Source organism: Muscardinus avellanarius (genome assembly GCF_963383645.1).
Source record: "Muscardinus avellanarius genome assembly, chromosome: 17".
Lineage (NCBI taxonomy): Eukaryota > Metazoa > Chordata > Mammalia > Rodentia > Gliridae > Muscardinus > Muscardinus avellanarius.
Genome location: NC_137803.1, coordinates 22,236,247 through 22,257,997, shown reverse-complemented (window position 1 = coordinate 22,257,997; position 21,751 = coordinate 22,236,247). Strand labels below are relative to the sequence as shown.

At 39.1% G+C, this 21,751-nt stretch overlaps 1 protein-coding gene across 1 annotated transcript in view; it reads left to right on the top strand.

The window, feature by feature from the left end:
• Positions 1 to 21,751, top strand: part of DCC (DCC netrin 1 receptor) — a gene marked incomplete at both ends in the record, with an annotated part of 1,196,613 nt that overhangs the window by 1,107,420 nt on the left and 67,442 nt on the right. Inside the window, one exon of the mRNA XM_080714768.1 lies at positions 15,742 to 15,904. Coding sequence (XP_080570894.1) covers positions 15,742 to 15,904 — 163 coding nt within the window. The remainder of the gene's footprint in view (positions 1 to 15,741; positions 15,905 to 21,751) is intronic.

The following is a 21,751-nucleotide window of genomic DNA, read 5'->3' as shown; positions in this document are numbered from 1 at the left end:
AAAAAAAACCCAACACCTTTTAAAAATAATTTGTAATTTGCTGAATGTGAAATCAACATAAAAGGGTGAGTAGAGTGATTTTTTTCTCATATGCTATGATAATCTAACATATCAATTTTCTGAAGAAGAAATAGTTCGGAATAGATCAGATCCTGTTTGAGTCACAGGTTCACTGTCCCAGTTCTCTGGCCAAAGATAGCCTCAGGAATATATTTTTATATGATGACTCTTCTTTTCAAGTTAACTTAATGTGTTACACCTTCCTCTACTATTAATGAATTTTACCTAAGCATAGACAAGTATGTTTCTTTCTTTCTTTTTTGTTTTTTCTTAGAATTTTATTGGTACAATATAATTATACATTGTCATGAGATTCAAAAGGATATATTGATATATGCTCACACATATCTTGGTGGGTTTTTCTCTGCACCCCATCCTGATATTCCCCATACATGTTAAATATATAAAAATAACATTATTTGGTCCATTTTCTTTCTCAGGTCTCCTTTTTTCCCTCCTCTCCTCCTCCCTTGGTCCCTGTTCCACTTGTCTAGTTTTTCATCTTCATAAATTTTTATTTTATTTTTATAATTTTGATACTCTTTTATTTTCTATTTTTCTCTCTAACCTCCACATGTATGAGAAAACAAGACCCTTGAATTTTTTAGACTGATTTCACTTTATATAATCTTCTCTAGTTCCATCCAACTTTCTGCAAATGACATAATTTTTACTTTATGACTGACTAAAAGTCCATCATGTAGATATAAAACATTTTTTTTAGCCATTCACCTACTTAAAGACACTTAGGCTGGTCCAATCATTTTTCTATTTTAAACTGTGCTTCTGTAAACATGGATATGCCTGTATCCGTATAGTATTCTAACTTCAATCTATTTGAAAAGATACCAAGGAATGATATTGCTGGGTCACATGGTGTTTCCATTCCCAGCATTTCCATAATGGTTGTACTAATTTATAGTCTTACCAATAGTGTATAAACGTTCCTTCCCCCATCCTAGTAAGCATTTTTGTATTGTTTGTATTTTTGATGATTGTTTTTCTGACTGGGGTTAAAATGGAATCTTACTGGAGCTATGATTTGCATTTTCCTGATTGCCGGTGATGTTTAACATTTTCTTATATATTTGTTGGCCATTTGTGTTTCTCCCTCTGAGGTGTGCCTATTCAGTTCAATTGTTCATTTTTTGATTGGGTTATTTGGTTTTTAGTGTTTTTTGCATTCCTTACATATTCTAGTCCTTTATCAAAGAGGAGGGGGGCAAAGATTTCCTCCCCTCTCCTATTCTGTAGGTTCTATTTTCATGATCTTGATTTGTTTACTTAGTTAGCAAGTGTGTGTGTGTGTGTGTGTGTGTGTGTGTGTGTGTGTGTGGTCCTGGGGGTTGAACCTAGGGGCATTCTCCTGTGAGCTATACCCCCCAGACCTATTTTTCTTGATTCTTATTTTAAAAACATGATTTCACTAGGTTGATGAAAGTCTCACTACTTGCTGAGGCTATCCTAGAACCTGCAATATTCTGTCTCAACATCCCAAGTACTAAAATTGCAGGTGTATGCCACCACGCCTGTCTTGGCAGAGGCTTTTTAGTTTGATGCTGTTCCATTTTCTTTAAACTTTATTTTCATTTCTGTTGTTATGACAAAATACTTTGAACTCTGATAATTTATAATGAATCGCAATGTACAGCTCACCATTCTGGAGGCAGGAAAATACAAAGTCAAGGTACACACAGGCTGGGTGCCTGGTGAGCACCCATTCTCTGCTTCATAGATAATGTGCCCTCCGATGGTGGAAGGGGCAGCCAGGATCCCCCAGGTCTATTTTATAAATCTGCTAATCCTGTTGGAGAAAGCTCTGCTCACATTACCTAATTCCCTCCCATAGCCCAAACCTCTTAATATCACCCTAATGGGGATTACTTTTCATCTTATGAATTGTGTTTGGGGGGGGTCACAACATTTAGATTATAGTAAACTTTCTGAATGCATATGCCAGTCTAGTCTCTCTAAGGTTATATCCAGGATGTTTTCTCTAGGGTATTCACAACTTCCTATCATCTCTCATGCCGGCCTTCTTTCTCATTTAAGTAACATGGGTTACAGCAAATGCTTTACCTCAGGTAGTCTCTGATCTACACAGCGGGCAGTGTGGGAGCTCCAGGAGAAAGATGGGAGATGTGCTGAGACTGAGAACAGACCAAAGGCATGTTCCTGTAAATGGATTTAGGTACTGATAGCTCACTCTCCCAAACTTGGCAAGTTTTAATCACTTACTTTCCTGCTTCAAATTTCATCTTAAATTTCAGCAACATATGAGTATATAATATTAAGAAGAATAGATTTAAGGGAAACTTGGGAAACTTTTTTAAGCATTATTTTCATCCATTTAAATTTATTGAAAGAAGATGCTGCTATGACTCTTGATTTAGCAGCAACCATTTTTTATATAAAGTTCTGGTTTTATTGTTTTATGCCATACTATAAACATATAGAAAGTTTTCTACATAATTTTCAAAACATTTTCAGCAATATACAAAACACATAGCATGCATTTAAGCAATCAGTCAAGAAATTCTGTGAAGGTTTTCCTGAATGCAGGGCACATGCAATGAGCTATGTGCACAAATTGAAAAACAGACCACTGAAGGGACAGTAAACTGAAAGGTTGAATACCGAGGAATCAAGGCTCAGAAATATACTGAAACAAGAGGAAGGATGGTGAGCCACCCAGGAAAAATCCCAAGGGTGGACGAGAGGGTAAAAGAAAGAAGTTGTTGAAATTGTATGGAGAATCATAATTATAGTAATCTTTTTTACCTTAAGATAGAAAAGTCATAGGTTCAGAGTCCATGTGGTAAATGAACATCATCCCCCTTAGAATTTCCAACAGTACCAGCTTGAGATGCTATTTCTATTAAGGAGTTTCAAATTGAAATTCATTCACAGTTAAAACCATAACTATCTATGCTGGCACAGGGTAGTACTTTTTGGTGGGATAGAATGCCAGAAAATTAATGAAGGAATCAATATGGGTTATGGAAAAAGAGCAATAATCCTCTCAAGTTTAATAGCCACTATTCAGTAGTGGTTATGTTTGTTAAAGGTGGAGCACATGTAAACCACATACATACAGCTATGTGCTGTGGGCATAAAATCCCTTAAGCTGCATGTACTGAATGACTCCAGTCTTGGTTAGAATTCTCAGACATAGCAACTCAAAATATAAAGAGGACCAGCAAAATTTGAACTGGTTTCTACCTGCCTATGAATTAGAGATTTTTTAAAAATTGTAAGGGATCTCATTTTAGTGTACGTATGTATTTCAATGACTATCTGCATAAGCAATAGGTAGACCTAAATCTACCGATTTAGCTTCCAAATCTGATAATAACAATTTTGGCTCAAACTTAAAAGTTTGGTGTTGACCATTTAAACTTAGCCTTCAGAATAAAATGAATCTGTGGTTAAAAAGAATACCCACTTGAATTTCATATGAACATGTAAATTAATACAACTTTCCTTTCTGAAGGAATCATACCTAGGATAAAGAGAATGGCAGTCGTTGAGAGAAATGATTGTCACTGACTTCATTTTTTTTTTACCATTTAACTTGTGATTCCTAATGCGAATATAATCATAATTAAATTTGACCTGAAAGTATTATGTTACAGGACAAACTCATAAAGATAAAATAGGCTAATGGCATTCCATGGCTTTGGGCCAGTTTATATAAATTATTGACATTATCTCTCCCCAATTTTCTGCATCATTATCATTTAATGATGTTTTAGGGGTTTTGTGTGAAATAGATTGAATAGACAAGCACCTGAAATACATCAGGAATCCCTACTGTAATAACAAATCATTACAGTGTTCAATAACAATAAATTGAGATTCTCAAGAGACATGGGTAGCAATAGGAAACTTTATCTATCCTTTTTTATATACTATTTTGTTGAAAATAAATTTTGATAAATTATAATTTGACTTTAGTCCCAACTGTTACAAATGAATCATGAAAAGTCTCTGAAAACTCACCTTCCTAATTACATTTCGGCTAATGTCTTTAAGTTTTATATTTTGTTTTATTTTTGTGGCACTAGAAAATGAATACCAGGGAAATCCTACCTCTGAGCTACCCCTTCTGCCCCATTTTATTTTTGTTTGAAAAACAGGGTCACACTAAGTCACTGAGCCTGGCCTTGAACCTGCCAGCCTCCCAAGTACTAGAATTACAGATGTCTACCTCCACACCTGTATAATGTCTAAAGGTTTCAGAAGGGGATATATTTTCCAATTTCTTAGGGAGGCCCCTAAGAAACAAAATTCCAGTCACATCTCATTCTAAAAAAGCATCTGAAAATGTGAGTTCTTACACCTGATAAACAATGAGTTCTTATGCATCTCTCCTTAGAGTGAGAGACTTGCAGAGGTTTCCTGGCACTTCTTATACTTTCTGGGCTCATCTTTCAAAGCATTGCAGTAGAATAATGGCTTACCATCAGCACACTCAAGTCATTTGCAAATAAATTTAGATCTTGCTAATCATATTTTCAGTCTGCCACTTTTTTAAAAAAAATTAACTTTTAGAATTCAAACAAAGAAAAACAAAGCTATAGTTCATGTTTACTCTTATAGCAGAACCCCTTAATTAAATAGTAAAAACTGAAGAGGCCACCTGAATTATTTTCTGATGGAAGATAGAGTCAAAGCTAATATGTAGCCAGGCGTGGTGGCGCACGCTTGTAATCCTCACGCTTGGGAGGCTGAGACAGGAGGATCGCACAGGTTCGAAGCCAGCCTCAGATACTTAGTGAGGCTCTCAGCAACTCAGTGAGACCCTGTTTCCAAATAAAGTATAAAATAGGCCTGGGAGTACAGCCCATAGGTAGAAAAGCCCCTGTGTTCCACCACCCTAGTACCACACACACACAAAAAAGCTAATATGTAGTGATATTGATAGTACTTTACTTTTCTTGTCTATTAAACTTTAAATTATGATACACATTCTTAACACTAAAAAAATCTTTAGCTTCTGAAAATGCATTTTACAGTATATATTTGGAATAATGACAACAGCTATGAAACTTACTTCAGCTTAAGCCTGCTTTTCTAATGGGGAAACACCAATTTCCTTTTGTTGGTAGTTCTTTGTATAACTCACAAAATCAATTTAGCAAATTTTATTGGAAGATCTATAAACCCTACTACATATTATTTTATTAACTTTATTTTTTAATTTATTTATTTTTTATTAATTTTTATTAATTTATTTTTTAAATTGGTGCATTGTAGTCATATATCAATCACATTGGAGTACAAGACTTGAGAGGATATACAAGCACACATCATCCATTTAGCCCTCCTCCAGCCCCCATCCCATTCCCTCCCCCTCCTTCCATCCCATGCTTCTTTGGTGATTTACTTTGATACATTTGTTTATGCACCTCCTGCGTTTTAAGGAGGCTCCGTCCTCCAGTATTACATACCCTCTGATTGGTCACATTAGTTGCTTCACTATAGGGCCCTTTCTATAGCTCAACCTCTTCCTGTTGCCCTTTTCCTCCTAGTTATTGCTGATTAAGAGAAGCGTCTGATTTATATTTTCTGCAATATTACTCTGTGCATGCTGCGTTGCAAGTACCGATCCCACTCTTGATGGTCCCAGTAGTGGCCTGGCTACTCAGTGGACTGATCCAGACCTCGCTGGCTCAAGCAGCGGCTTTGCCTCATGGGAGGCCCCAGTTCTGGTCTCGCTGGCCCCTGCACCGGTCTAACCCCTAAGCTGGCTTTGGTCCCGGCCTTGGAGGCCGCAGGAGTGAACTTGCCTCACACCAGGCTCCGATGCCGGCCATTGGCCCCTGCACCGGCCTAACCCCTTGGCAGGATTCCAATCGTGGCCTCGGAGGCCCCAGCACCGGCCTAGCCTCATGGCAGGCTCCAATGCCAGCCTTGTTGGCCCCAGCACCAGCCTAACCCCTCGGCAGGTTCCATTCCCGGCCTAGGAGGCCCCAGTACTGGCCATGTCTCATGGCAGGCTCCGATGCCAGCCTCTCTGGCCCCAGCACCGGTCTAGCCCTTCGGCAGGTTGTTATCCTGGCCTCGGAGACCCCAGTACTGGCATTGCTTCACGGCAGGCTCTGATGCCGGCCTCACTGGCCCCAGCACCGGCCTAACCCCTTGGCAGGCTCTTATCCCGGCCTCAGAAGCCCCAGTACCGGCCTTGCCTCATGGCAGGCTCCGATGCCGGCCTCACTGGCCCTAGCACCGGCCTAACCCCTCGGCAGGCTCTTATCCTGACCTTGGAGGCCCCAGTACCGGCCTTGCCTCATGGCAGGCTCCGATGCCGGCCTCGCTAGCCCCAGTACCGGCCTAACCCCTCGGCAGGCTCTTATCCTGACCTCGGAGGCCCCAGCACAAGCCTTGCCTCATGGCAGGCTCCAATGCCGGTCTCGCTGGCCCCAGCTTCGGTCAAACCCCTCGGCATGTTCCAATCCCGGCTACGGAGGCCTCAGTAGTGGCCTTGCCTCACAGCAGCTCTGATGTCGGCCACTGGCCCCAGCGCCCGCCTAATCCCTCAGCAGGTTCCGATCACTGTCTCTGTGGTTATTATTTCAAAGGTTCCAGGTGTAATGTATCAGATCTGCCTCCCCTGAGTATTGGCCACTGGCATTGCCACTGCCTCCACCATTTCAAATCCTTCCCAGGCTCTTTTTCCACTCTGAATGTTGTCCAGTGTTCCTAAGCATGCGTGATGGTAGCATTCGACATTTGGTGTAATTTCTCCAAAAAAATAAAGTTGGTAGGATCCGGTTTCTGCTTCTCCTGAATACAAGTCTCCACCACCATTGCGGAGAACTCTTTCAACACCGCATTTCTCCTTGGTCTCCGCTAAACTCTCTCCTTACAGGTGATGTCTGAGATTCTTAACAATATAGAGAAATAGCAGTCCTCTTTCACGGCGAATTTTTCCATAAGTTCCAGTACATTTAGATAAGTTTTGTCTGCATCTCCAGTGTCCTGGCATCCATAACGGCTCTCTTACCTCCTCTCTGATATTTTTCTTTATCTTTTTCTGTTCTGGGCCCGGTTTCTCCAGGGGTCTGGCGTACTAAGCTCAGTTCGGCCCGGGGCCCAGAGTCCCGCGACCCGGGCCCCATCTGGCGTGCCCCGCGCGCGACCCCTGCCCAGAACCCAGCGTCTTACTGGGCCCGGTTTCTCCAGGGGTCTCTTTTATTAACTTTAACCTTTGAAAAAATCGAACCTCACACTTTTTAATACTTTGATACCTTACTATTAATAAAAATGTAAACATTATTAATTTTCTGAATTCTAAGAATTATAGTGGATGTTGTTTAAATTGTATTAGATGCTCCTTTACTGTACTGGTGTGTATGTCAGAGAAAAGGTGATAGTATACTAGTTTACCCTGTAAATTTGTGTGTGTATGTGTGTGGTACTATGATTGAATCCAGGGGCATTCTACCTCTGAGCTATTCCTCTGGTCCTTTTTTTTAAAAAAAAATAAAGTTACACTAAAAGCCGGGCATGGTGGCGCATGCTTGTAATCCCCGCGCTTGAAAGGCTGAGACAGGAGGATCGCGCAGGTTCGAAGCCAGCCTCAGCTACTTAGTGAGGCTCTCAGCAACTTAGTGAGACCCTTTTCCCAAATAAAATATAAAATGGGTCTGGGAGTATAGCCCGGAAGTAGAAAGCCTCCGGATTCCACCCCCAATACCACCAAAAATAAATAAATAAATAAAAATAAATAAATAAATAAAGTTACACTAAATTGCTGAAAATCTACTAAATTTATAAAACTGGCCAAGAATCTGCAATCTTCCTGTTTCAGCCTCCCAGATACTGAGATTATGCCACCATGCTCAGCTTTGCCCTATTTTTAAATTGTTGTTTTTTTAGTTGGACAACATTATAGCTAACCAATATAATAAGTCATTTCCATGTTTCTATAAAATGATCCTTCTTAGATTGGAAAATTTTTAGAAGACACAGAACAATGTACTCAGCAGATATCTTCATATCAAAAGAAAAGTCCAGCTGCCTCCCAAGTCAAAAGATAACTAGAGGGACATGCATTTCTATGATCCAGTAAATTGTCTCTAAGAGGTTGTGGTTACCTCTCATCAATGGGTTAAGTTCCACAGAATTTTAATGATTCCAGTCTAATTCCAAACCCCAGGATCTAGAATTTACTTTTTTCAGGGATTAGTGATATATAACTAATTAATCACATAAAGTCTTTGGATTTCAGTTTTGCATGTGAACAGAGAAAGTCTTAAGCTAGAGCAGGACTTCTTAATCTCAGCACTAGTGATGTTGAGAGCTTGACAGTTCCTTGTTGTGGCGGCTTCGCTGTGCATGTGGGATGCTTAGCAGCATCTTTGGCCTCTACCCACCCAATGCCAGCATTATTTTCCTTCTCCAATGTGGTACCAATCTGAAATGTGGCTAGATGGCAGATTTCTTCTGGGTGGAAGCGAGGTAAAGTCTTCCAAGCTGAAACCAATGAGCCAGATCTCCACTCCCTAAAGATTGTTTAAGTGTCATAGGTCACATGAGAAGCTCTGAGAAAAATGTATACCTTTGTTACTGAAATCAGTTCTCTAACTGATGATTGGCTCTTTGTCTCTGAGCTTCCTTTCACATGAATATTACTGCATCTCAGACATAAAGAACACTGCCTAAGCCTGAGCCAGCTTCTGCCTGCCATTCCTCCACTGTATCCAACCTGGATTTCCTCATTCACTTTTAGACTTTAGATTACATCATGTAACTTTCCCCATTTTTTTTTTTAAACTGGAAATTGAACCCGGAAGCATTCTAACTCTGAGTTAAAACCTCAGCCCTTTTTATTTTTTTATTTTGAAACAGTGTCTTGATAAATGGCTGAGGTTGGTTTAGAACCTGAAATCCTCCTGTCTTGGCTTCCCAAGTACTGGAATCAAAGGTCTGCACCACCATGCCTGGCTCACTTTCCACTTTGATTGCAGTGGCACCATTTCACTTGACACTCCTCATCCTTCAGCTGAAGAACTCTAATATCCTCTGGGCCTGTCTCTGTTTCCACCATCAACCCCCCTCCACACAGCAGCCCCAGAGATCTTCTTAAAACAAATCAAGCCTGTCACTGGCTAGCAAAAACCCCTTAAGTGGTCTTGGATTGCATTGAGAGTAATCCAATGAGCATGGTCTTGTTTCCCCTTTCACCTCCTCCTATGCCATTCTTTTGTTGTTGTGTTCCACATATTCCAGATATATATCTCACTTCAGTTTCCTAGCAAAGGAACAAGAACTAACTCTCAGCATACTTAGTGATTCAGCCTGTTTTTATAACATCTTCTTTCATCCTCTCTAGTACTGAGATCACAAGCACGCACCACCACGCCTGGCTTATTATGATCTATTTCATGACCCTCCACCAGTAAGCATGTTATCGTGTTGTACTTATCTAATTACACACCTCTACTTCTCTTTTATCACTACTTTTAGCTGTAACTATAATTATTAGTCTCAGGACTTGGTTAATATCAATCTTTTCCATAAATTGTAGTTGTATGATGTCAGCAATTATACTGCCTTGATCAAAATGCAATATCTTCAGCATCTAACTTGATCTTCAATACATAGATATGCAATAAGTTAACATATTTTATATCATCCTTAAGAGAAGAAGTATTTTTTTTTCAACCTAATTGACCAAAGAACTTTTTTCTCCCCGAGACGCTGATGAATATCTCATTTTAGGGAACATCGGGCTACGTTATCTGTGAGTCTTTTCTAGCTGATTGCCTGTTTCACCCAATTATAGGGCAAAATGCTCTGAAATGATCAAAGCCAAATGAATTTCCATTCTAGTTCAAAGACCTGTGAAATTATTAAGACATATGTTGAACTCACAGTATTTTAATAACAAAACTATTGTTGGGGAAAACTGTAATTGTGAGAAATATGTTCAGTCCCCAACTGGAATATTACATTGAATTGCTTTCTTCAGGACTGAATTTGTCATTACTATATTTACATTGTTTGTCTGACTACTGATGCCACATATCAAAGGGGCCATGTATCATTGCCTGAGATCCAGATCTTCAGAATGGAAACCAGGTTTTCAGACCAATACCTACCTTATTTTCTATATAATCAAGCACTCAGTGCTCTGCTTTACCAGTGACCATATTGCAGAGTCTTTATAAAGGAAACTTATAATAAGCATGAAATGTTTTTGGTGATGCATGCTTGTAATTCTAGTATTTGGTAGGCCAGGACAGGAGGATCACAGGTTGGTGGCCAGCCTCAGCAACTTAGCAAGACCCCTTTCAAAATGAAATATAAAAAGGTTGGCGCTGTAGCTCAGAGGTAGGATGCCCCTGGATTCAGCTCCAGGTACCCCCCAAAAATTTCTTTTTTGAAAGTTTATACCATTTTAGAAAAATTAAAGATTATTTCACTAAAGCAATTTACCAGTCTTTACTAAAACTTTGGAACTATCACATTTTTAAATGTTTGTTTTTGCTTTTATTAAGTTGAGTACAACGAAGATAAAATATTTTACCATGACCAGATGTCATCAAAATTAAAAAAAAAGGAATTATTTTTTAAAAAAGGAAGAAAGAAAATTGACTCACTTTTTCTTGGTTTTCATGGAACTCATGTAGATCTTGAGTGTTCAGATAATGGGTACCCATGCTGCTATGCTGATAACAGGAACAATGGCATACTAAGATGTTTTATATTTTTTTTTAAATTGGGAAAATCATGTAGGATGAACTACATGAAGCCACATCATAATGTTTATCCAGGGCCATCTCTGTGCCACAGCATAGAGTCAGTGTGTCAACCATGTTATCACCTGTCCTAATCATAGGAAGATATAGGTAAATCCTCAAATTCTCCTAGCAGCTTCCTCTGAAAATTAGCAAATGTTCTTTGCCCTCTGGAGTAGGTTTGTCTCCAGTCCTAATCTAGGTCTGTGAGATTGGAAATTTCCTTTAATTGGAATCAGTCTTTTGATGTACTGAGATAGTCAACCCTCATTCTTAGTAGATTCTGTATTTGTGAGTTCATCCACGTGCTGATATTGTTTGTAACCTGCAAATCAATACTCCTGGTACTTCCGTGACCATGTGCAAAATGGAAAAAAAAGTTACCCAAGGTTCATGTACCCAATTGAGATGGAACAAGGCTACTCTTTGTGCCTACTTGTTTAAACTCTAAAGTGCACAAATATACTTTTCATGATATGTTTAGTGCCAAATTTTTCATTTTGGTATCTTGCATTGGTGATTTTACAGTCTAAAATGGCCCACAAATGTGGGGCTAAAATGCTTCTAGTGTTTCTAAACACAACAGTGCCATGATATGCCTTAGAGAGAAAGACTTTGTTCGGTCTTGAGTTAACATAAAATTAGCTGTGAATCCAAAGTTAATCATCACTATATGTAAAATAAGCCATCTTTAAATAAACACACATAATACAAAGTTATGTATTGGTTAAAAAAAGGCTATGACCAGAGACTAAAGGGAACCTAACCCAGTCTTTCTTAAGAAGAGTAGTTTAGAATTCACTAATCCAGCCAGGCGTGGTAGCGCACACTTGTACTCCCCGCGCTTGGGAGGCTGAGACAGGAGGATCGCACAGGTTCGAAGCCAGCCTCAGCTACTTAGTGAGGCTCTCAGCAATTTAGCGAGACCCTGTTTCCAAATAAAATATAAAATAGGTCTGGGAGTATAGCCTGGAGGTAGAAAGCTCCTGAGTTGTATCACCAAAATAGAAAAAAAAGAAAAGAATTTACTAATCCAGTGTTTGGGAAACATTCTAGAACACAACCAGGGCAAATAATGAGAATCATCTGCATCTATAGACACCATTGTTCTTGACTTTCTTAACTTCCCATTGAGGGCAGATATTCTGAATATTTGGCTTATTATTTGAGCTTGGGAAATTAATGGAAGACATACAGTACCAAGTTTTTTTTTTTTTGCGGGTCTGGGGATGGAACCCAGGGGCATTTGACCTCCGAGCTATACCCCCTGCCCTATTTTTTATTCTTTATTTTGAAACCGGGTCTCACTGAGTTGCAGAGGGCCTCACTAAGTAGCTGAGGCTGTCTGCGAACCGCGATCCTCCAGGTCTCAGCCTCCCGAATGCTGGGATTACAAGCGTGCGCCACCACGCCCGGCTTCCAAGTTTTAAACTAATGGGAAATTTTATTAGGAATTATAAAGGCCTGGATTCAATGCTATTTAATGGAAGTCCTCATGCTCCCTTAATCTCTAAGGCACATGACATCAGTATAATCTTACTAGGGCTCCCCAAGATCTGGAATTTTTATCATATCATTGTTTTATTTATTATTATTATTATTATTATTATTATTATTATTATTATTATTAGCAGTACTGGAGATGAAACCCAGGGGCATTGTACCTCCAAGCTACACCCCCAGCCCTATTTTTTAGTCCTTTTTATGTTTGAAACAGGGTCTCACTGTGCTGTGAAGATCCTCACTAAGAAGCTGAGGCTGTCCGCGAACCGTAATCCTCTGATCCTCTGGTCTCCACCTCCTGAAAGCTGGGATTACAAGCCTGCACCACCATGCCCAGCTAATTATTAGTAGTATTATTGTTGTTGGTGGTGGTGGTGGTACTGGGGATTGAACCCACGGGCATTCTACCTCTGAGCTACACCCTAGCTTCTTCCTCATTTTTAGAAACAAAGTCTTGCTTATTTGCTGAAGCTGGCCTTGAACCTGTGATCTTCCCGTCTCTTCCTCCAGAGTACTAGAATAACAGGTGTATGCCATCATGTCTGGCTCAAAGTCATTATTCTTTTTTACTTAAAACATCATATCTCTCTGGGTGAAAAGATATTTGAATAATTCTTAGCTTACCAGGGTTTTTAAAAAGTTTATAAGATATACTATTAATTGTGACTCAAATGAAGTTTATTAAACTGTTAAAGCTAGAGCTTGCTAATAAAAACCATGAGATTATTAACTATTTCCCTTGTAAGAGCTCATGTGAAAGGTTAATTTATTCCAATCAATTAATTCATTAGGCATACAAAGGGCATATTAAGACATCACTGTGAAATAACTTTTCTAATAATAAGTAAATCTATGATACAGAAAGTTCTGACCTTTCAATGCTTACTCTATTCCTTTGTAGTAAGTATAAAATTTCTTCAAGGAAATCTTATTTCTTTCATTTATAACTGGAATCTTTTAGCAAAAAGTGCTATTTAAAGACCTTGGATATATTCTTCCCTCTGAGATTCAAGTTATATCAAATGTGCTTCTTATGTTCCCATGATAATGAATTAATAGTAATTTATTTAAGTTTAGTTAACTATCTTTTTTTAAAAAGCAATGGCTCTTTAGTGATTTGTTCAAAGACATTGCTTTGATTATAAAAGTACTGGGTTATTATATCATTTGTGAGGAAAGATTATTTTATCTTTTATATTGAAGATTATTCTTTAAAATATTGTAGTTTGGAACCAGGCATGGTGGTGTACACTTGTAATACCAGTATTCAGGAGGCTGAGAATAGAGGACCTCGGTTAGCGGACAGCCTCAGCTATTTAGTGAGGCCCTTCACAAGTCAGTGAGACCCTGTTTCAAAAAATAAAAAGACTAAAAGCTGGGAGTGGTGGCGCACACTTGTAATCCCTGTGCTTGGGAGGCTGAGACAGGAGGCTCGCACAGGTTCGAAGCCAGCCTCAGCTGCTTAGTGAGGCTTTCAGCAACTTAGTGAGACCCTGTTTCCAAATAAAATATAAAAAAGGTCTGGGAGTATAGCCTGGAGGTAGAAAGCCTCTGGGTTTCATTCCCAGTACCACCATAAAAAAAAAAAGACTAAAAAATAGGGCTAGAGGTGGAAGTACAGTGTCCCTGGGTTCCATCTCCAGTACTGCAAAAAAAAAAAAAAAAAAAAAATGTAGTTTGGAAGTTCACTAGAAACATGGCCAAATGGTGTGGTGGGTTGGTAGTTGAGGCAAGTTGTTACTTGATGCGTAATTAAACTATTAGCACTTACTCAGGCATATAGGTGGTTGTTTTGAATGTGTTTCCTCCAAACCTGACAGTAACTATTTACAATGCTTATCATCATTATTCCAACTTAACAGATAAAGTCACTGAAGTTCAGAATGCCTGACTATTTGGGCTAAGAGGCACAGAAAATTAACACAGGCTATTAAGGGAAAAAAATTATACCTAACACTAGAAAAAACACTCAGTTGTTATTTTCTGATTTTTTTTTTTTTTTTTTTTTTTGGTGGTACTGGGGTTCCTGGAAGCCCTTCTACCTCCGAGATACACTCCCACAGGCTACACTCCCAGACCTATTTTTTAACATTTTTATGTAGAAACAGAGTCTATTAAGCCAGCGAGGCTGGCTCCGAACCAGCGCGATCCTCCTGTCTCTGCCTCCCAAGCGCGGAGATTACAAGCGTGCGCCACCACGCCCGGCCTGATATGTTTTAAATTAATTCATAAATAAGTCATAGGCTAATATTAGCAATTTTTAAATTTGTAGCTCTTAAAAACAAGCATGATGTAGAACAGAGTATTTTTATTGATTAGTCACTGACCAAAGGCTTATAGAAGGTGATTTAAAGGATCATTAGCCCATTTTGAGGAGGTAATCAAGTTATAAAAAAAAGTCTTCTATTTTATGCCTAAATGTTTTCTATAGTGAAGTATTGATGGAACAGTCTGTATCAGGACTTCATGGCACTTTGAGCGTAGTGGCTGGTTTTAAGTGGGATTCATGTACTCTTGACAGTTTAGAATGAAACTTGGGTTTCTGGATAGCATCTTAAGTGGAATAGAAGTAAATTGTGCATGAGTGGTATAAAAATTTGTTTTTCACAGCATTCTATCAATAACACTTTATCATAAACGATAGCCCCTCTGTTTCTTCTCATTATAATTTTATAGTGCAAATAACATCTTTCTTCCAGTCCTCCTTATCTATTCAATAGGATAGATTAATTTTAATTGAGTCTAACTCATATACCATAGATTTAACCTTTAGAAGTATTCAAATCAGTTGTTTTTGGTGCAGTCCTTAAGTTATGGTGCCATTGCCAGCATCTAATGGCAGAACATTTCCATCACTTCAAAATGAAACCCTAGGCCCACTGGCAGGCTTCTACTTCCTCTTCCCATCTACTGGCAATCACCAGTCAGCTTTCCATCTCTACAGATTGACCTAGTCTAGATAATATATATATATATATATATATATATATATATATATATATATATATATATATATATAATCATGTGCTATGTGGCCTAATTTGTCCAACTTCTTTCACTTAGCATCATGTTTGCCTGATTAACCCACACTGAAACACGTGTCAACACTTCATTCCTTTTTGTGACAGAGTAATATTCCATGACACAGATAGACCATACTTGTCAGTTCGTGAACATTTTAGTTGTTTCAACTTTGTGCTAGCCTAAATAACGCTGCTGTGAATGTTCTTCTCCAGGCTTTTATGTAGACATATGTTGTTGTTTATCTTGTTTGGACACTTTAGGTCTTTTTCTCTCATTTTTTATCACTGCCCCTAACCCTGCTTCAAAGACGCCTCAAACCAGAGGACCTCTTCACATTCCCTATGGAGCTTGCTAAACACTGGCCACATCTCCCTAAACCTGAGCTCCTATGCTTGTCTTTTCCCAGAGCCGCCCATTGGACAGATGCATCCCCCACACGGCAGCGCCACCCCTCAGAAGAACGGCAACCTGCTTGTGATCATTGTGGTCACCGTGGGCATCATCACAGTGCTAGTCGTGGGGACAGTGGCCGTGATCTGCACCCGGCGCTCTTCCGCCCAGCAGAGGAAGTAAGTGACAGTGACTCCCAGGAGGAAAGAAGCCATCTTCCTGGGTCAGATTTTTTGTGTCTCTCTTCTCATATTCATCCATCGTTCCTTATCTCCTAATTCTGGAAAGCCCCCTCTTTTGTCTGCTCCAGGTGAGTAACTGAGCAATGGCTAGGCTCGCAGATTCAACAACAGAATCCCTGAAGACCTGCTTGCATTTGTCTCTGTTCTTACTTCTGAGGTCCAGATTCTTTTCAAAAGGAGGGCAGGTGTTCTTTTAGTTACACTCAGAGAAGGGACTCCACCAGATCCCCGCTTCTAAACTCCACAATCATGTAAAGAAAATTGGAGATAGTATTCCTCTACGAGGACTTATTTATCACTTTTGACGGGGAGCCTGGAGGCAGTTAATCAATGCTAGTCGAATGGATGACTAAGTATAGAATACCAAACTCAATGTTATTACAATCCTATGGGATACTTAGTCTGAAGGCAGTAATAAAAAAGGAGAGTCCAGAAATCTAAGAGTTTCTATTTTCTTGGCATGGTTAATTATCAGAAATTAAAAGTGGTGAGCAGTTTAAGGTATTTTTACATTGTACAGCTCTAAATTCTAGCACATGCGGAGAAGGTTGCATCAAAACACAAGCTTTAGAATAAAAGCATGGTTATAATGCAGCTGAGGTCCTTCAAGCAACACCCCATGACAAGCGTATTTGTCTTGCGAGAGTCAGTTCTGGAAACCGGCAATCATCTCGTAGCCACCGTCTGCCTCTTTGACTCCCTCGCCCTTTTCAAAGCAGTCTGATTTGTGTTTTTCAGCTATACTGCTTCACTAGCTCCACAGTTTTTTGGTTTTTTTTTTTTTTTTTTTTTGGCCTGAGGCTTGGTGCTGGCTCTGAAAGCCTGAGGCTGGGCCCCTAGGTGGCTGACTAGACAACTATATACTATACTCATTGCTAGACAGAGATTCTCCAGCAAACAATTTCCTCTCTTCTCTTGTAATAGCTCAGTCTTTATCCCTTCTGCAGATATTATAACTCGATGCATTGACCTCCAGGGTCTCTTCAGCATTGTAGAGTGAGGTGTTTAGGAACAGAAGAGGGAAAGATATGCATTCTGCAGAGAGACAAAGGACGAAGAGGCAGTCCTTGTATTTAATTCATTTTCATGGAAGGACGCATTTTATATCCAGCTGTATTGTGGGATTGGACTATTTAGAAGCTGTAATGGTTGATGCGTTGAAACATTCTGCCCAAATGAGAAGCCTCGTCAAATGAGCTGAAGGAGGTTAGACTGGAGTGTTACGCATTCTGCAAAGACAAGATCACTCACAGAGCTTCCAGAGTGTCAGGCGCCCAATAAGGCTCTAGGAAAGAAACAATTGAGGATCTCAATCTGTTTTTCTTTTGCTATAACAAAATACCCAAGGCTGGATAATTTGCAAAAAATATAGTAGTTTATTTGGGGCCCATGATTCTGGCAGTCCGGAGCATAATACTGTCATCTGCTCAGTTTCTGATGAGAGATACCTGCTCCTATATGCATGTTAAAAAAGAGAGAGAGGGGAAAAAAAGAGAACACAAGAGAATGCCCAAGAGAGGGATCACATGCCAGGAGAGGAAGTGAGTGGAGAGAGGTGGCTTAACTTTCATACATCCCATTCTCACAGCCATGAACCTAGTTCCATGAGAGCAAGAATTCATACTTGCAAAGAAATGATTAATCCCTCTTAAAGGCCCCAATACCACTCAACATGGTTACATGACTGGCCAGGTCTCAACATGAGTTTTGGTGGGAAACCAGATTCATACCCTAACAATGAGACACTGAAAAATCTCTTGGCCCAGTGTTACCAGGAAATGGACTGTGCCAACACAGAAGGGTGGGACATCAAGATATCAGACCTCAAGCAGATCTGAAGAGGTTTCACATAGGCAGGAGATAAGGAGAAGCACTGAAACCACCCTTAGCCGATTTTATAAGTGTATTTAAAGCATCAGTACATTCGCTAAACTAATGACTTATAACTAAACCATCTATAGCATGTTTCGTGTGTGTGTGTGTGTGTGTGTGTGTGTGTGTGTGTGTGTGTGTATGGTACTGGGGATTGAATCTAGGGACAATTTACCTCTGAGCTATACCCCAGCCCCATTTTTTTTTATTCTTTATTTTGAAACAGGGTCTCACTAAGTTGCAGAGGGCCTCACTAAGTATTTGAGGCTGGCCACACGAACCTTCAGTCCTCCAGTCTCAGCCTCCCAAGCACAGGGATTACAAATGTGCGCCACCATGACCGACTTAACAGGTTTGCTTTTTATTTTTTTTTTAATTTTCCCCATTGTCATTATGATAAAAAGCAAATTTGTCCATAATATTGACTGATGAATGACATTCTTGAGCACATTTTGTTTCTCTATAGAAAAAATGACAAATTCTTCAGTGTGCAAAAGTGACCTTTCTTATGGCACTTGGGATGGAACTCAGGGGTGTTATATGTAAGTGGATATGCTATACCCACACACAGCTCTATTTCATTTTTTATCTCAAAACAGGGTCTCCATAAGTTGCTGAGGGCTTCACTAAATTACTGAGGTTGTTCTCCAGCCTGCAATCCTCCTGTCTCAACCTTTTAATTACTGGGATTACAGGCCTGAGCCACCATGTTAGGCTCAAAGGTGAAATTTGACACCATTGTGAGAAATTTAAATTATTTCAAATCCTATGCTGTGCCCTTTTGATAAAAGCTTGAAGGTTTGCCAGGAGTGGTAGCGCACGCTTGTAATCCCCTCACTTGGGAGGTGGAGACAGGAGGATCACGCAGGTTCGCAGGTTCGAAGCCAGTGCACTGGCTTAAGAGACCCTGTTTCCAAAATAAAATATAGGTCTGGGAGTGTAGCCCAGAGGTAGAAGGGCTTCCAGGAACCCCAGTACCACCACCAAAAAAAAAAAAAGAAAAAAAAAAAAGCTTGAAGGTTTTATTGAACAGGAGCAGATGTTGAGTCTTAAGTAGAACTTGCTTGTAAAATTAGGAAGTGAAGGACAGAGTAAACAATTTTGTGAATGAATAAAGACCTAAAAAAGTGACTTTTCAACTCACTTTTGTTTTTATCTCCTTACCCCCAAAAGACTTTCAGTATTTAATTGATCACTTTCACATTTTTAAAAGTTATTTTTCAGGGACATGCCCATTGATCTTCATTCTGCTCTTTATTTGCATTTCTTAGCAGAGGAAAGGGGAAAAGAACATATTTTCTTAGAGTTATTTTTGAGTTTAAATTGAGTTTCTCTTGATTTCATTGAGGATCCCCCTACACACACACACACACACACACACACACACACACACACACACACAATATTGAGGTCTTTAGAACAAATTGAATAATGCAGATAAAAGCAAAATCAATTCCAATCTGAAAGAGTCAGGTTCTTTACAGAGCTCTCTGAAAATGGGAGTTTAATATAATTAATAGGGTGAAGTGGAAAACACATTCAGGCCTTCTTCAATAGATCTCTTTTTGTCTGAAGCTGCTAGAGAATGGGAATTTTTCTTTGTGATTTTGTCAGAGGACTTAAATTATATCCAAGTAGATCAAAGCATTTTTATAAATTATTGGTAATACCTTATTTAGTTCAATAGATATGCATTTATCCTGTGGTTAATAATGATTTTTATTCATACACATACTTAATAACAATATTGTCGATGTGACTAGGACACAGTCTAGTGGGCAAGTTTTCATTTTTACCACATTAAATAGCAAGAGTCACAACCCAAGTTCCAGCTCTGGTTCTCCTGCTTCTCAATTAAACTAATTATGTCACCTAAGGGAACACTCCTAATCCCTGGACGTCAGTTTCTTCAAATATAATGAATATTAGAATTATATCGCTTCTATCCTCCCTCCTGAAAACAACTTTGCATTTCTTTTTAGTTATTTATTAGACTATTTATTGCCATTTAATAAAGATAATCTCATATACATTTTAAATTATTGAGATTACTGTAGGATATCTTAATATAGAGGAATTGTTTCATGAAAATCTAAGTTTGATTTTTTATCTGTGCTTTTTAATAAGGTAATAAACAATTTACTGGTAAACATATAAATCACAAGTTTTGTCAAGTTAGTATCTATGTGTAGATCCTTAAGACAAAAATATTTGACCTTGAGCATATCCTAGAAATCCAGAATACAGTTCTTATATTTCTAAGGCAGTTATCTGAATAGATGATTAACAATCTTGTCTGAATATATTAAAGTTAAATATGTAAATAAAGCACAAGTTTTGCTTGATAGAATCATCAGTTAGTTGAGCCATCTATTTAATTTGACGTGTGTGCAGAAAGTTTTAAAGATTAACACACATTTAAATCTTGACAAAATAATCGTTTTTAATACTGAAAATCAAAACTCTCAAATAAGAGTTACTGTTGTAATTCTTATTTACTCTTTAACTCTTATAGGTTACTTCCATCAATTGTTCAACTATGTAAACCTTTATCTCACAGAGAATTTAACTGGAAATACTTAGGGCTTTAGTGTGTGTGTGTGTGTGTGTGTGTGTGTGTGTGTGTGTGTGTGTTTTACAAGGAATAGAACCCAAGGGTATTCTAACTCTGAGCTACACCCCCAGCCCTATTTTATTTTTATTTTTATTTTTAATTATTTTGAGTCTCACTAAGATGCTAAGGGGTTTGATAACCTGCTGGGGCTTTTCTTGAATATGCAGTCCTCTTGTCTCAACCTTCCAAATTCTGGGATTACAGGCATGCATCACCTGGCATTGATTAATTTGTAATCATTTCTTCACACTTACCCAGGCCTTTTTTCTTCTGAAGTCTTCCCTAAATACCTGGTGGTGCAGAGAATTTCTCCTTCAGTCTCAGTGGGGTCTTGGAAATGTCTTTGACCTCTGAAATTAATATAGAACTGTGTGCCTCTTTGAACAACTTGAGCAGAAGATGCCTAAGCACCTAGTGGGAACTCAGTGAGTTATTACAGTGTGGAAAGAGAATCTGTGAGGTGGTAGTAATATTTTAGAACTTCACTTTTCAGTAAAATTGACACTGAACCAATGTCGCTTCTAAGCCATTCACATTTCCAACATGCTGATTAAAACCATAAGGAAAGAAACTTCTCCTAGGGTAGTTGGTTATGTGCAATGTGAGGAAGAGGTGGGCCAAAAGAGAACAGGTGAAGAGACTCTCCAAAAAGCAATCATGATCTAGGTGTGGTGCACATACCTATAATCCTAGTGCTTTGGAGACTGAGACAGAAGGCTCACAGGTTCAAGGCTAGTCACTAACTTAGCAAGGCCCTCAGCAACTTGGCAAGACTCTGTTTCAAAATAGATGAAATAAGCCACACTTAGGAGGCTGAGACAGGAGGATTGCTCAGGTTCGAAGCCAGCCTCAGCTATTTAGTGAGGCTCTCAGCAACTTAGTGAGACCCTGTTTACAAATAAAATGTAAAATAGGTCTGGGAGTACAGCCCAGAGGTAGAAAGCCTCTGGGTTCCACCCCCAGTACCCCCCCACACACACACATACATACACACACACACACACACACACACACACACACACACACACAAAATGAGATAAAATAAAATAGAGCCTGGGTTCAATCCATAGTAACCCGCCCCCCCACACACACACAACACACACAAAACAAACACAAAAGCAAAACAGAAAAGACCTTTTATGAATCATAGTATGAGGAGGATAAAACTGAGAGCTTTGACGGATTCTTTGCTTTTTCAGGCACACCAGGATAGGAAGAGACATTCCTATTTTAAAGTTATTCTTGGGAAAATATCACTGATACCTGTGGAAAAGAATATATTTTAGATTATGAAAGAA